Source organism: Erinaceus europaeus, chromosome 8, assembly GCF_950295315.1.
Source record: "Erinaceus europaeus chromosome 8, mEriEur2.1, whole genome shotgun sequence".
NCBI lineage: Eukaryota > Metazoa > Chordata > Mammalia > Eulipotyphla > Erinaceidae > Erinaceus > Erinaceus europaeus.
Genome location: NC_080169.1, coordinates 81761183 through 81775010, shown reverse-complemented (window position 1 = coordinate 81775010; position 13828 = coordinate 81761183). Strand labels below are relative to the sequence as shown.

The following is a 13828-nucleotide window of genomic DNA, read 5'->3' as shown; positions in this document are numbered from 1 at the left end:
GAAATCAAGTGGGAAGGAGGAGATAGTGAGAGAGACACCTACAACACTGCTTCACTCTTCGCAAAGCTTTCCCCTTGGCAGGTGCAGACCAGGGGCATGAACCTGGGTCTTTGTGCATTGTAATATGTGCCCTCAACCAGGTATTCCACCAACTGACTGGGCCAACTTTCATTTAAAAAAACTGCATGTAGTTGACCTTAGAGTAAAAGAAAGAAATGGGGGGAGGGATAGCACAGCAACATTGAACAATTTATGGCACTTATCCCAGTGCCATAGTTTCAGGTGGGATACATTAAAAAGAGAGGAATACTGACTGATTACACTCACAGGCAGAACCTAAGAGGCAGGAACAGAAAGCAGAAGCACAAAGTAAAACTTGAACTGGTGTTGGTGTATTGTACCAAAATAAAGGACACTGAGAAGGGAGAAGTAGACCCAGTTCTGATTCAAGCCCCTGGCTCCCCACCTGGGGGAGGAGGGGATCGCTTTACAAGCGGTGAAGCAGGTCTGCAGATATCTATCTTTCTCTCCCTCCTCTGACTTCTCCCTTCTCTCTCCATTTCTCTCTGTCCTGTCCGACAACAACAACATCAGTAACGACGGTAATAACCACAACAATAAAACAATAAGCAGGCACTGAACCCAGCAATAACTCTGGAGGCAAAAAAGGGGGGCATGGGTAGAGGGGGGGGGCAATGCTTTGCTGCCCTACATTGGTGATGCGAGCATTTTGTAGACACTGCTAATGGGAGATGGGAAATTGTACTCATGTATCAACAGTTGTATTGTCAACCATTAACTACCCAACAAAATTAAAAAAAAAAAATTAACCAGAAAAAAGATGAGACAAAGATGGAGAATGTTTTTCTCCTTCTATATATTTCTAAGAGTTGCTAGTCTAATATCCAGATCTATTATCCATTTTGTTCTGATTTTGTTACATGTTGTTTAGTGGTAGCCTAGCTTCACATTTCTACATGTGGCTACTCAATTTTCCCAGTACCATTTGTTGAAGAGACCATTTTTTCCCCTATTGATTGGTTTTGGATCTTTTATAATATATTAGGTAGCTGTGTATATGTAGGCTCATTTCTGAGCTCTTAACTCTGTTTGGCTAATCCAAGTGTCCATTTTTATTCTAGTATCACACTATTTATTATTGCTTTGTACTATAAACTGAAGTTTGAGAGTGTGATACCTTTATTTCCTTTTTATCTGAAGAGCTCTGGGAATTCATGGTTTTTTTGTGGTTACAGACAGATTTTTGGACAAGTTATTCAATTTCCTTGAAGAGTGTCATTTAGTTACAGTGGCCTTTGTGCTGATCCCAGCAGCCATTTCAACCCCCTGCCCCCCCTTTTTTTCCCTAGATAGGACAGATAGAAATTGAGAAGGCAGAGAGACATAGAGAAGCAGAGAAAAGGAGACAACTTTAGACCTGCTTCATCACTAATGAAGGGGCAGCTGAGGCTCAGAATGGGTCCTTAATGTGTGCACTTAACCTAGTGCTCAGTCACCTGGTCCCCAGGCTCTCAGATTTTATTTCATCAGTGAATTTTGATTTTTAGTATATCTCATTCATAATAGTTAGAAATTACATTTTCTTATGCTTTCCACTTGAATAATAAAGCTACTTCACACTTCATTCTTTTTTCCCTCTGTGGGTAGATACTGTATCTGTAAGTGCTTTGATAGAGATCACTTTAGCTTGAACTGCTGAAAAGAACAGTGGCAAAAATATGATAAAACAATTTTATGATGGAAAGTAATCCCAAGAGGAATTTTATAGTGTGTTTACTATTCATTTACAGACCTTTACTAAGACTTAGTTGGGTGGGGGCTCAAAACAATATTGAATTTTGAATCTAACATACATATATAAATTTTTCTCTCTCGATAATTCTGTGAAAGCAATACTGATTGGAAGTTAAAGTATTCCATTACTAGATACTATGGTTTGTCACATGATTAAGATAGTATCTACTAAGTTTCCATTGTAAACTTTTATTTTCCCTTTGCAGTAGGTGTATAGAGTGACATTTTGGCTTTGTGAATCAATTGTCTCTTTTCAGTCTTTATCATACTATTGTAGCCTCTTAGCTAGCCATATAATCTTGGATTTTTTTTTTTTATGCATTCAAGTTATTCTATATTTAGCCAGTAGGAACCTTTCAAAACTGTCTGCTGATATCATCTTTGAGTTCTTTCTTGTTACCTAGTATAAATGTCCCTTTATTTTCCCTAAGTCCTAGAATAAAAATATTTATTAGGAAATGACATTTAGAAAATAAGATATAGGCACTAAACATGCCGGGGAGGTGTCCTCATTGAATTATTTCAGCAGTTAGGAAAATAAATATTTTTGTTTGTTTTTTTGGTCATCTCTGGGGCTTCTCTACTCTGGACTAACATTTTCAGACAGAAAGAGTAGAAAAAAAAGTGGAGAGACCACAAGCCTGAAAGCTTTCTTCAACACAGAGGACTGGGCTCATACTTGAGCTGTTTTGCCAGCTTGTTAAGTTTTTAAGTCCATAACTAGTGGGCTGGAGAGATTACTCATAAGTTCTGAAATAACCCATGTGCAAAACTTCTATTCCACAAAAAAGAATCTACATAGATACCATTCAAATTTAACATAACAGTATGTTTACCTAATTTTGCTTTATGTTTGTATCTCATGTTAAACTGAAGGACTTAGGTCTGAATAACATTAACTAACACATGAGCTTTTTTGTTTGTTTGTTACTTTGGGCAAATATAAACAGTGGCATGGTTCAAAAGTTAGAACTTTATTTAGTGTCATAGTTCAAAAGTATTTAGGCAGGAGAAATTCTCTGATATCCCAGAGAGGATCAGCTTCTTTTGTTTATTCAGTTTTCAAATGATTGGATAGGTCCACCCATTTTAGGAGAGACCATTTATTTTAATTTTTTTTTTTGTACCTCCAGGGTCATTGCTGAGTGCACTATGAATCCACTGCTCTTGGAGGCTATTTTTTCCCTTTTGTTGCCCTTGTTACTTGTCATTGTTGTTGTTGTCATTATTATTGCTGTCATTGTTGGATACGGCAGAAAGGAATTGAGAGAGGAGGGGAAGACATAGAGGGGGAGAGAAAGACACTTGCAGACTTGCTTCACTGCTTGTGAAGCGACCCTACCGGTCTAGCGTCATGGACAGGAGAGAGAAATGATCCAGGAACCAAGCTCGTGGCAGTAGCAATACAGATATTCATGCAGGATCTCCAGAGTCGGTTGTGAGCACAGTGGGTTAAGCCACGTGGCGCCAAACCACAATGGCTGGTGTTCACCTCCCTGTCTGCACACCTACCCTCCTCCAGGTCGGGACATGGAAAGAGAAAAGAGAGCAAAACCAGGAATAGAAGTGGGCTGTATAGGGTAAACCTGGAAGTGGCAAGTCAGGACCGGAGATGGCTGGGAAAGGGGGTGGAGAAAAGAGTGGGAAGGTAGAAAGCTTCCATAGCAATAGTTGCTAGGGTTTTAACTGGCGGGACTAATGTACCCTGTAGTCAGGGCGGGTCTCAAGGTGGAAAGAAGATAGATCAAAGGTGGGGATCTTTCAGGCAAAACAATGATTATGTAAATAGGCCATAGTACCAGCAATGGAGCATGGAGCAGAGCAGGGGAGCTGCCAGACAGACCCCCCTGCAGGTGAGGAGCCCAGGGCTGGAACTGGGATCCTGGTGCTTTGTGCTATGTGCGCTCAACCTGCTGCACTACTGCCCAGCCCCCTACCAATTTAAATTTTAATGTTGATCTCATTTAGAAATATCTTCACAGATAGAGCCAGAATGTTTGACCACATATGTAGATACCTTGTGGCTCATCACAATTCTATAGACATCATTTTGATAATTTTTTTGAAGAGAAAGTGTTTGATCTATCTACAAATCCCTGTATATATCTATATAAAAATATGCATACATATATATAGACATGTAAATGTATATATTTTAGTTTATACCAAAGTGATTGAAAGGCCTACATGGTACCAGGGACTAAATCCAGGTCTCCAAGCTTATAATACATGTGCTCTGCCCACTGAGCCATCCTCTAGCCTCTGGATAATTTATTTACAATATTTCTTGTTAGAAATAGTATTGTAATGAGTAAGTTTTTTCATACTCATTTTTTATTTTTTAACATTGTATCTTTGTAGATTCTTAGATGTGTAACTGCAGGTTAAAACTGCTTATGTGAAAACAAGGAAAACAAAAGGGAATAAATAAATATTTTTTAATTAAAAAAAACTGCATATGTGAGTTTGTTAGAAATTGTCAAATTATTCTTTATAGCGATTAAATCATTTAGCAATTCTACCAGTAAAAAAAGAAAATAAAATGAGGATACCTATATTTCTATAAGCATATTAATAGCATGTTTCCTTCCTGTTAAATTTTTACTAATCTAATAGATGTGAATTGTTATTCCTGGGTGATTTTTTTTTTTAATTTGATTTTTAATTTTTTGGTCACCAGGGTTATATCTTTGTGACATGGAACCTACATGAGTACACTGCTCTCATTGACTTTTTTTTCCCCCTTTCTCTTTTTTTCATAGCAGATAAGACAGTAGGAAGAGGGGCTGGGGAAAGAGATACCTGAACCTCCCTTTTCCCCTGCAAATGGGGGTCAGAGAATTTTACCCAGGTTTTCATGCATGGAAATGTGTACACTGTACCTAGTGTCCCCTATCCCTTTTGGACAATTTTATGAGAGACTTATTTATGCATTAACTTATATATCTATTTACTTATATGAGAGCAAACATCTGAGCATCATTATAGCACATGAAGTGCCAGGGATTAAACCTGAGTTGTGCTATCACTCCCTCTCTGAAGTAAAAAAAAATAAAATAAAATAAATAACATCCTCCCCAAAGCAGTAGAATTTTCACATGCCCAAGGTCCTGATACTGGAAAAAACTTTTTTTTAAGGGTTTTCACTTCTAAGTACTTCAGTGAATGCTGTTCCACTTATTGTTACTTAGTTTTCTTTAATCTAGGAAAACTATTTTGTTTCATGACACAGACTTTTTAATAGCAAAGTTTATGAATGAATTTTTAGGTTGTTTTTTTTCTCTTTCTTTTTTATTGCCACCAGGGTTATCACTGGGGCTCAGTGCCTGCATTATGAATCCACCATTCCTAGCAACTAATTTTGTTTGTTTGTTTGTTTCTACTATATTTGATATAACAGAGAGAAGTTGAGAGGGCAGGGTGAGATAGATACCTGCATGCCTGTTTCATTGTGGTTAGAGTCAAATTAAGCATATATATTTTAAATTTATTGTCATTTTTTGTCTCATTACTTCACCATCCTAGGTCAATTTTTGTATGTGTGTTTTGTTTGTTTGTTTCAGTTTAAAAAAAAAAACAGGGACAGAGATAGAGTCAGAGAAAAAGACACCACAGCACCAACACTTCCTTCAATGCTATGGGGCCGGGCTCAACCCTGACTCATGTGTGACACTATTTTGCCAGCTTTTTAAGTTAAGTATACTACTAGTAAGAATATTACATTAATGAGATACAAAATCGATTTTTTTATAAGGCAAGCTTTCTTGTCATGAGAGTGACCCAAGTTCAAGCCTAGTCCCGAATATCCTGGGAGGAAGCTTCCCTATTCTTTATCCCTCTGAGGGTATGGACTAAAATTCTTTTAAGAGGTGTATGCAGTAGGTGGGAGGTCTGACTTCTGTAGTTGCTTCTCCACTGAGCATGGATGTTGGCAGTTGAATCCATACCCCCAGCCTGTTTCTGTATTTCCCTAGTGGGGTAGGGCTCTGGGGAGGTGAGGTTCCAGGACACATTTAGTGAGGTCATTTGCCCACCAAAGTCAAAATGGCATCATGGTAGCATCCGCAACTTGGTGGCTGATAAGCAGTAATATACAAAGCAGAACAAATTGCTTTAATAAACAGGAACCTGAAGGTAAGAATAGAGCAGATGAAACTAAGGGTCTTTGTGTGGGAAGAAGCTAGAAAGTCTATTTTAGGTATATTCCAAGGGTCCCATGACTTCAGTAATTTTTGCCTGAGCCTGACAGCTATCATGCATGTGGGCTGATCTGGGAATATGGTGTCAGAATTGAGAACAAGACTGCATTAGGGCAGAGAGAATAGCTCCCAAATATGAATATCACAGTTTTCTTAATCATTCATCTGTCAGTTTGATATTTCTTTTTTTTTTTTTTACTTTTTTTTTTATTAATTATTGGACAGAGACAGACAGAAATTGAGAGGGGAGGGGCATATAGAGAGGGAGAGAGACAGAGAGACATCTGCAGCCCTGCTTCACCACTCATGAAGCCTTCCCCCTGCAGATAGTGACCAGGGGCTTGAACCTGGGTCCTTGTGCACTGTAGTGTGTGCGCTTAACCAGGTGCGCCACCGCCTGGCCCTGATATTTATTTTTATTTATTTTTATTAATAATTTAATATTGATTTACAAAATTTAAGACAGCTGTCCCCACCACCAGAGTTCTGTGTCCCTATTCCCTCCATTGAAAACTACAGTACTTCTCCCATGATCATAAATATGGATTGACTATTATTTCTAGAAATATATATAGATATATTTGCCCTTTTTTTCTATGGTTTTGCCTTCTCTTCGTTTCTAAGTCACACCTACACCTATTAAACTTCCCAGTGTCTTTCCTTTTTTTTCCATCTTCTTTCTCAGGTTCCTGATGGAATAAAGTTTCAGAGACCTCTAGTCATCTCCCACTAACATTTCTCCCTCTCTGGGATTATGGACCAAAATTCTTTTTTGGGGTGGAAAAGGTGGGAGTTCTAGCTTCTGTACATTTTCGTATTTCTGTTATTCATTTATATTGTGTTATAGTAACTCTTGATGTATACATAGTTGTTTGAGTAGCTTACCTTGTTTCTTATTTTCAAGGAACCTTGCTTAAGTCTTGTAAATACAAAAGCAAAATTCCATTAATAAATGTTGTCTTCTTTGCTATGGTTTATGATTTTAAATACATATAGATTAAAATATCTCAGCTTCTTAACCTTAATTGCTTCATTCTTTCATCTCCAGAAATAACTCTTTTTTTTTTAAAGAATCTCTGTCTGTTTCACCCTTCAAAGTTCTATTTTCTCAACAGTTTCTTTTACCTTTAGTGTGCAAAAAAAAAAAAAAAAAAAAAACTTCCCAAACATTTAAATCCCTTCCTTGTGACCCTTCAGTTGTTGGTTCTCTGATGCACTAATACTCAGATTCACCATATACTAATCTAACATTTCTTTACTCTGAATTTGACCCTCTCTTTAAGCTAGATTTTAACTGATATTTTGTGGCCTGTTTTTCATGGGGTACTGTTTATTTTTGTTGCTTCTGAGTCATAAATTTCTCTCTTATAGAGTACTCTTTAAGATAAATTCATAAATTCCTCTCTTATGAGTATAAGACTATACTTTGGGTAGGTCCAGTGCCAACTTATTTGGACTTCAAATTTTCATTCTCTCCATTACCTGTTAAATGAAGTGCTAGTCTTTGTTTTCTACTTGTACTGTAGACATAAACTACTTATGTTTTCTTTTATCTCTTTAATAATCTTTGTATTATTTGGAAGGTATTTAGAAAGGTTAGAATTTAAATTACCATTAGTATCCTGTTAGAATCTGGAACTTTAATTCTTATATATTTCACTGCCAAGCCTCTAAATAACTGTGAGGTTGAGCCATATAAAATTGCAATTCTTATGACCCAAGAACTTTTTTTTTCCAAATAATAATATTGGTGACGTTATGGTTTACAGGACAGTTGCTGACACATGAAAGGTAGAGCCTTTCATCTCCTTATGGTAGGTGTCTTCACAGCATTCCTACCACCCATGGACTTAAGAACTATTTAATATTAATAATTGTATATAGTGCTTGCTACCTACTAAAAATAAGCAACCTCATTACCCTTGATTTTCATACTTTGATGAAATGTTATATATAGAAACATTAAATGTTAATTTCAAGATGGTAAATTTAGTCAAAGTTTATTTACTCATTTAGAGTGTGAGGAGACTTCAGATTAACTTTATGGAGAAAATGCTGACTTATAGGGATGATGTCACAAAGGTACATCCCCATGTTTCCCCAAGATAGGTGTAAGTACATCTTATCCTCTACTAAACCATCAAAGGAGCTTATACCCCCAATCTCATACAACAGAACTGTAGTATACAGTTAAATAGGTATTGATAGTTGTTTCCATTTACTTAATCACTACTGCTATCAGTATTAGAATATTTCTACTACCAGACCAAGAAATAGCTCTCCCAGTGAAACATACACCTTACCATGCATATGCCCTCTGTTGTACCCCAGCAGTGCTAGAATGTCTTACCCTCTATCTCTGTTTCTCTCTTTTCCTCTCTACTTGAGATAAAATGCAAAGAAAATAAATATGACCAGAAGTGGTGGAATTAAGTATGTTCTAACTATTAATAAATAAATAAATAAATACAAAAACTACATTGTACACCTTTGTAGGCGGGGGTAGATAGCATAATGGTTATGCAAAGAGACTTTCATGCCTGAGGCTCCAATGTCCCAGGTTCAGGTTCAGTTCTCTGCACCACCATAATCTCTGGTTAAAAAAAAAAATCTCTGTTGGTTTTGTATTATCTGAAGCTTGCCTGACCTTTCATGTATTACTTGATTACCATTCCTCTCTATGTATACTGACTGAAGGTGCCTTCTCACTTATGAGCCTGTCCATCCATTTTCTTTCTAATACTTTTAAATTGTATATACTTTAAACTGATGTCCATCTGCAGAATCAATGCTGCCTTTCATGCTTTTGATTATGCTGTTCTCTGTAAGGAATGTAAACCCCTTCTTAACTTAAGAGTCTTCCTTGCCTGACTTATTCCCATTCATTAAAATCAGTTTATATTTCTGACTTTACACTGGGCTAAGTACTGTCACTTATGTTATATAAGTTCTATTTTTTTAATTGTGGAATAATTAATTGTCTCAGGGACAACTATGCCTCTTTTTTAAAAATTTTTTAATATTTATTTATTTTCCCTTTTGTTGCCCTTGTTTTTCTTTTATTGTTGTTGTAGTTATTGTTGTTATTGATGTCGTCGTTGTTAGGACAGAGAGAGATGGAGAGAGGAGGGAAAGACAGGGGGAGAGAAAGATAGACACCTGCAGACCTGCTTCACCATCTGTGAAGCAACTCCCTTCCAGGTGGGGAGCCAGAGGCTCAAACTGGGATCCTTAGGCCAGTCCTTGTGCTTTGTGCCATGTGCGCTTAACCCGCTGCACTACCGCCGGACACTCAGCTATGCCTTCTTGAATTCCTTCTCCCATCACCTACATAAGTACTTAAGAAATATTTGAATAATGATGACTCTCAACTCCTATAAGTAGGGCTAAAACTTTATCTACATAGGATATGTTTAAATCCTAAACAATAGATACTAAGAAAAACTGAACTTGAATTAAGAGAACATGTTTCTGAAGACTGCAGAAAATGGGTTTAAATTCATTCAGCTCAACTTCTTTTGGCGTGTGTTTTTGAAATTACCTAATAGTGTCTATGAAGATACATAGTCTGGTTTTGTTAGAGTAAGAACTGTATGTAATGATGTGATTTACTATAAGGATATAAAAGTAAAGAAAATTGCTTAGATTCTGTTCTACTTCACTTTAGGTTGCTTGAACAAGTATGTCTGTTAGTTGTTTTCAAGTTTTTTGCTCTTTTTACACTGTAAGCTCAGATGTTAGAACTGAGTCTTACTAGTAGTGCTTTAGACTCCTGGACTTAAATAGGTAGTAAATGTTTGCATTAATCCTGTAGTTAATTCTGGTTGTCTAATTACATACTCAGATATGGTACCATACTATATTTACCTTAAAATTACTACGTGTGAAGAAAATTACTACTAAAGTAATATCATTCATCAGTTTCTGACCCTGGGTAGCAACCAGCAACTGTAGCTAAACTCTCTGAGCTTAAAATGATGCATTTTGAGAAGTTGAAAAAAGAAGATCAGAAGAGAAAACACTAAGCAGAACTTGTACTGGAGTTGGTGTATTGCACCAAAGTAAAAGACTCGGGTGGGGGATAGGGTTCAGGTCCTGGAAAGTGAAGGCAGAGGAGGACCTAGTGGAAGTTGAATTGTTATGTGGAAAATTGGGAAATGTTAAGCATGTACAAACTATTGTGGTTTACTGGCAGCTGTAAACCATTTGTCCCCCAATAAAGAAATTTAAAAAATTAAAATAAGAAAAGAAAAAAATTATGCATTTTGGGAAAAGTCTACATTATAATACTTTAAGAGCTTGTAGAAGACAAAATGCTCTCTTATGAACAGGTATGATTTTCATATGTTATAAAGTTACTAATCTGTTAAACCTTTATCTTCTCTGAATATATATATATGAATATAATTTTTATCTGAACTAGTTTTTTTTTAGTGTACATAAACACCATTCCCACCAGAACTAGACTTTTATACCCTTCTCTCAGAACAAATAAGAAGGCCAGTGATAGTTAATATGTTGACAACTTAACTATTTTCATAAGTCAGGAAGGTTCTGAAAAATAGCTGTTGGAATACCTTCCAACAAAACTGCCTCAAAATTAACTATGACTATCATTAGTTTTGTCTGTTGTTATTATATAGCAGAATTACCTAAATTTTTCTGGAGGTACTTATAGTTAAGAATAGAGTTGAAAACAAACAGGTATATCTATAGTTATAGAGAACTTTTTTAAATTTATTAAACATCATATGTTATCATGCTTTGTTGCTCAGTAATCTGAAAAATTGGGAGAACAGCAAGGTGCTTAAAGTAACCTCAATATATCAGAACAGGTTTCAGAGTTTTCTATTTTGATTATTAAAGAATAACATTTAATTTTTATCTTATATTAATGTCTAGTATCTTAAGTGTAGATTTATTTTACTTTGTAGTGTGTGCAGAGAATATTTCCAAAATGGTGGAAAGAGAAAAGCACTTGAAAAGGATGAAAAGAGAGCAGTACTCTCCACTAAGACCACACCAGCCTTAAATATGCATGAGTCTTCTAAACTTGAAGGTCATTTAAACAACCTCAGTTTTACAAACCCTGAACTTATAACTGAGTAAGTATTCTTTTTCTATTTTCATGATTAATGTTAGTCAGAAATAGCTGTGTTAATATATATGCAACAGTGTAATGAGTTGTACCACGTAAAAAAATTAACTCATTGCTCTGGTATTGTGTTGGGCTGAGAAATGTGAGTTTGTAATATAATCATAGTTAGTTGGAAAACTAACATAAACGTTTAAGGCTTTATCTGTAAAATGAATGGTTCTATAATAGGAATCATCCTCAGTAAAAATGAGAAAGAGTAGTTTACTGAACATCATAATAGTTACTCTTATGGTAATACAAAGTCTTAAAGCAGCTAAATCCAGTTGAACTATATATACCTTTGTCAATTAATCTGTTTAATTTAAAGTGGCTGTCCACTAAGAAATGACACAAGGAGTAAATAGAAGCTTACCATAGGCCCAATTGATGTTATTTATTAAATATATGAATTTTTTCCATTTTTAATATATTGTAATTGACATTGATATAAGTGATATAAAATATGAGGGGTTCAACATAATGATCTCATAGATTTGTACATCATCCTATGAGCTGTTGCAATAGATTCTTTCTACCTGTATTCCAATTCACTCTGTACTGTTCAGCATGATAAAGAGAAATCTTAGGGGATGCTTATATATAAAAGGAATGAAAAGTAGGGGGTGGGGCGGTAGCACAGCGGGTTAAGCGCACATGGTGCAAAGTACAGGGACCAGAGTCAGGATCCCGGTTCGAGCCCCCAGCTCCCCACCTGCAGGGGATTTACTTCACAAGCAATAAAGCAGGTCTGCAGATGTCTGTCTCTCTCTCCCCCTCTTTGTCTCCCCTCCTTTCTTGAAAAGAAAGGAGGAAAGGAAGAAAGAAAGAAAATTTAAATAAATGGAATAAAAAGCATATGTTAGTGAAGAAAAGCATGCAGAAAGACAATGGGATACAGGTTAAGAGGAGGTTTCTCAGAGGTTTATGAAGTAGTGATAACCCTTTTTTTTTAAATTACCAGTCACACTTGGTATTTTTTTTTTTTACTATAGTTAATACTATTGTGCCTAGTTAATTAGGATAACCTAGTATTTTAGTATTAAACCTTAGAAAACATTTACTAAGATGTCTTGTTGTTGTCAAAGTTTCATCTCTCCTGGCAGCCTTTTTTAGATAGAAACAGGGAGAGAAAACGCCACAGCAGCACTTCCTCCCAGTGCAGTGGGGGCTAGACTCAAGGGTGGGTTGTGTGCATGTCAAAGCAGAAGCACTATTCAAGTGAGCTATTTTTCCAGCCCTAACATTTACTAATGATATATGGCACTAGAGTACTTATGGTACTTGTGTATTCTTTTTTTTTTTTTTATCATTAAATTACTTGCATTTGGATAAGCAGCTCATTTTTCATCACACATTTTGATATGAAACTATCAAAATATTACTGTTATTACTGTCATGGTTAAGGATAGTGCTATGCATATTTTTGCTTTTTGTACCATACATATAATAGCAATGTTCAGATCCTTCAGATAAAATAGAATACATTTAATGTTAGAGTGTATTAAAATCTGTTGAACGTTTCTAAACAAGACAATAAAGATAGATATTTACTAAAAGGGAAAGTCAGTCAAGATCAAATTTAACTTTCAGAATGCTCAACTATCAACTTATAGTACAATTTTTATTTTGTTATGCTGCCCTGAGTTTGTCTTGTACAGTATTAATGATTGACACAAGTATGTACATGTTAATATTGCTTCCTTTTACTTTCATAACTATCCCTGTTTGGGCTGTAAACCATATTATTACCCTACATATAAAACAAAATCTACAGTATAACAATAGATCTGTAAGAAATGTCTAGTAAGAAAAGTGAGATCAACTTTTAAAAGTAGACATAAGAAGATAAAAGTAAATGAACAGCATGACCTATTAGATAACTTCACTTTTACCAAATGGTAAAAAAGTGGTTAAAGTGTTTGCTTTCTCGTGTCTTAAAGGAATAATCATATAAAAGATCAAGACTATTAAAACTGAAAACATGCATTCTACCTGAAATGTCAGTATAAAAGGCATGCAAAGTGATTATCAATTGAGTGAGATGCCAGATAGCCTCATCAGCTAAAACACAGGAATAAATATATTCTCAGTCATTCAAAAGATAATTGCAGGTGACACTATATTTTAGGTCTGTTCTTTCTGTTAGGTGACATGGGAACAAGAAAAAGAAAGGTAAGTTAAAAAGAGCATAATACTAAGCACAGTGAATGTATATAAAGGTACTAGATAACTCAATTTATATTTAATTCATCAATGTTCATTTTTCTGTCATCGCTTGGCTGCTTCTAGTAAACACAGTTTGCAAGTGCAAGATGTTTCTATAGGAACACTATTTTCCATATTTTGCTTTTTAACATTAGCAATATTTTAGTGAAAGTAATTGGCATACTTGCATCATAGTTTAATTGAGGTCCTTTTCACTGAATATAGGAAAAAAGAGTCTATGCTTTCCAGAATTTATCAGGACTATTATTTTAAAAAAAAAACATTCACACATGCAAATCACACTACCTTTGCAAGGAAAAAGATGTGGATTAACTTCACTTAGACTCTCAATGTGCTAAATAACATTTGACTTATAAATATTCCAGCCTATTTATGTAGAAAGTTAAAACTTTTCATGCATAAGGAATTCCCAAGACATTTTTATAAGAGTGAAGAGGATTGATGTGAAAGT

The 13828-nt window shown here is 35.5% G+C and overlaps 1 protein-coding gene across 2 annotated transcripts in view; it reads left to right on the top strand.

Moving 5' to 3' along the window:
• BMT2 (base methyltransferase of 25S rRNA 2 homolog) overlaps positions 1-13828 on the top strand; it is a 44091-nt gene that overhangs the window by 16020 nt on the left and 14243 nt on the right. The window contains exon 3 of one of the 2 annotated variants that reach the window (XM_007516140.3): positions 10949-11119. The exons of the other annotated variant lie outside the window; for it this stretch is intronic. Coding sequence (XP_007516202.1) covers positions 10949-11119 — 171 coding nt within the window. The remainder of the gene's footprint in view (positions 1-10948; positions 11120-13828) is intronic. 2 annotated transcript variants of the gene reach the window in all.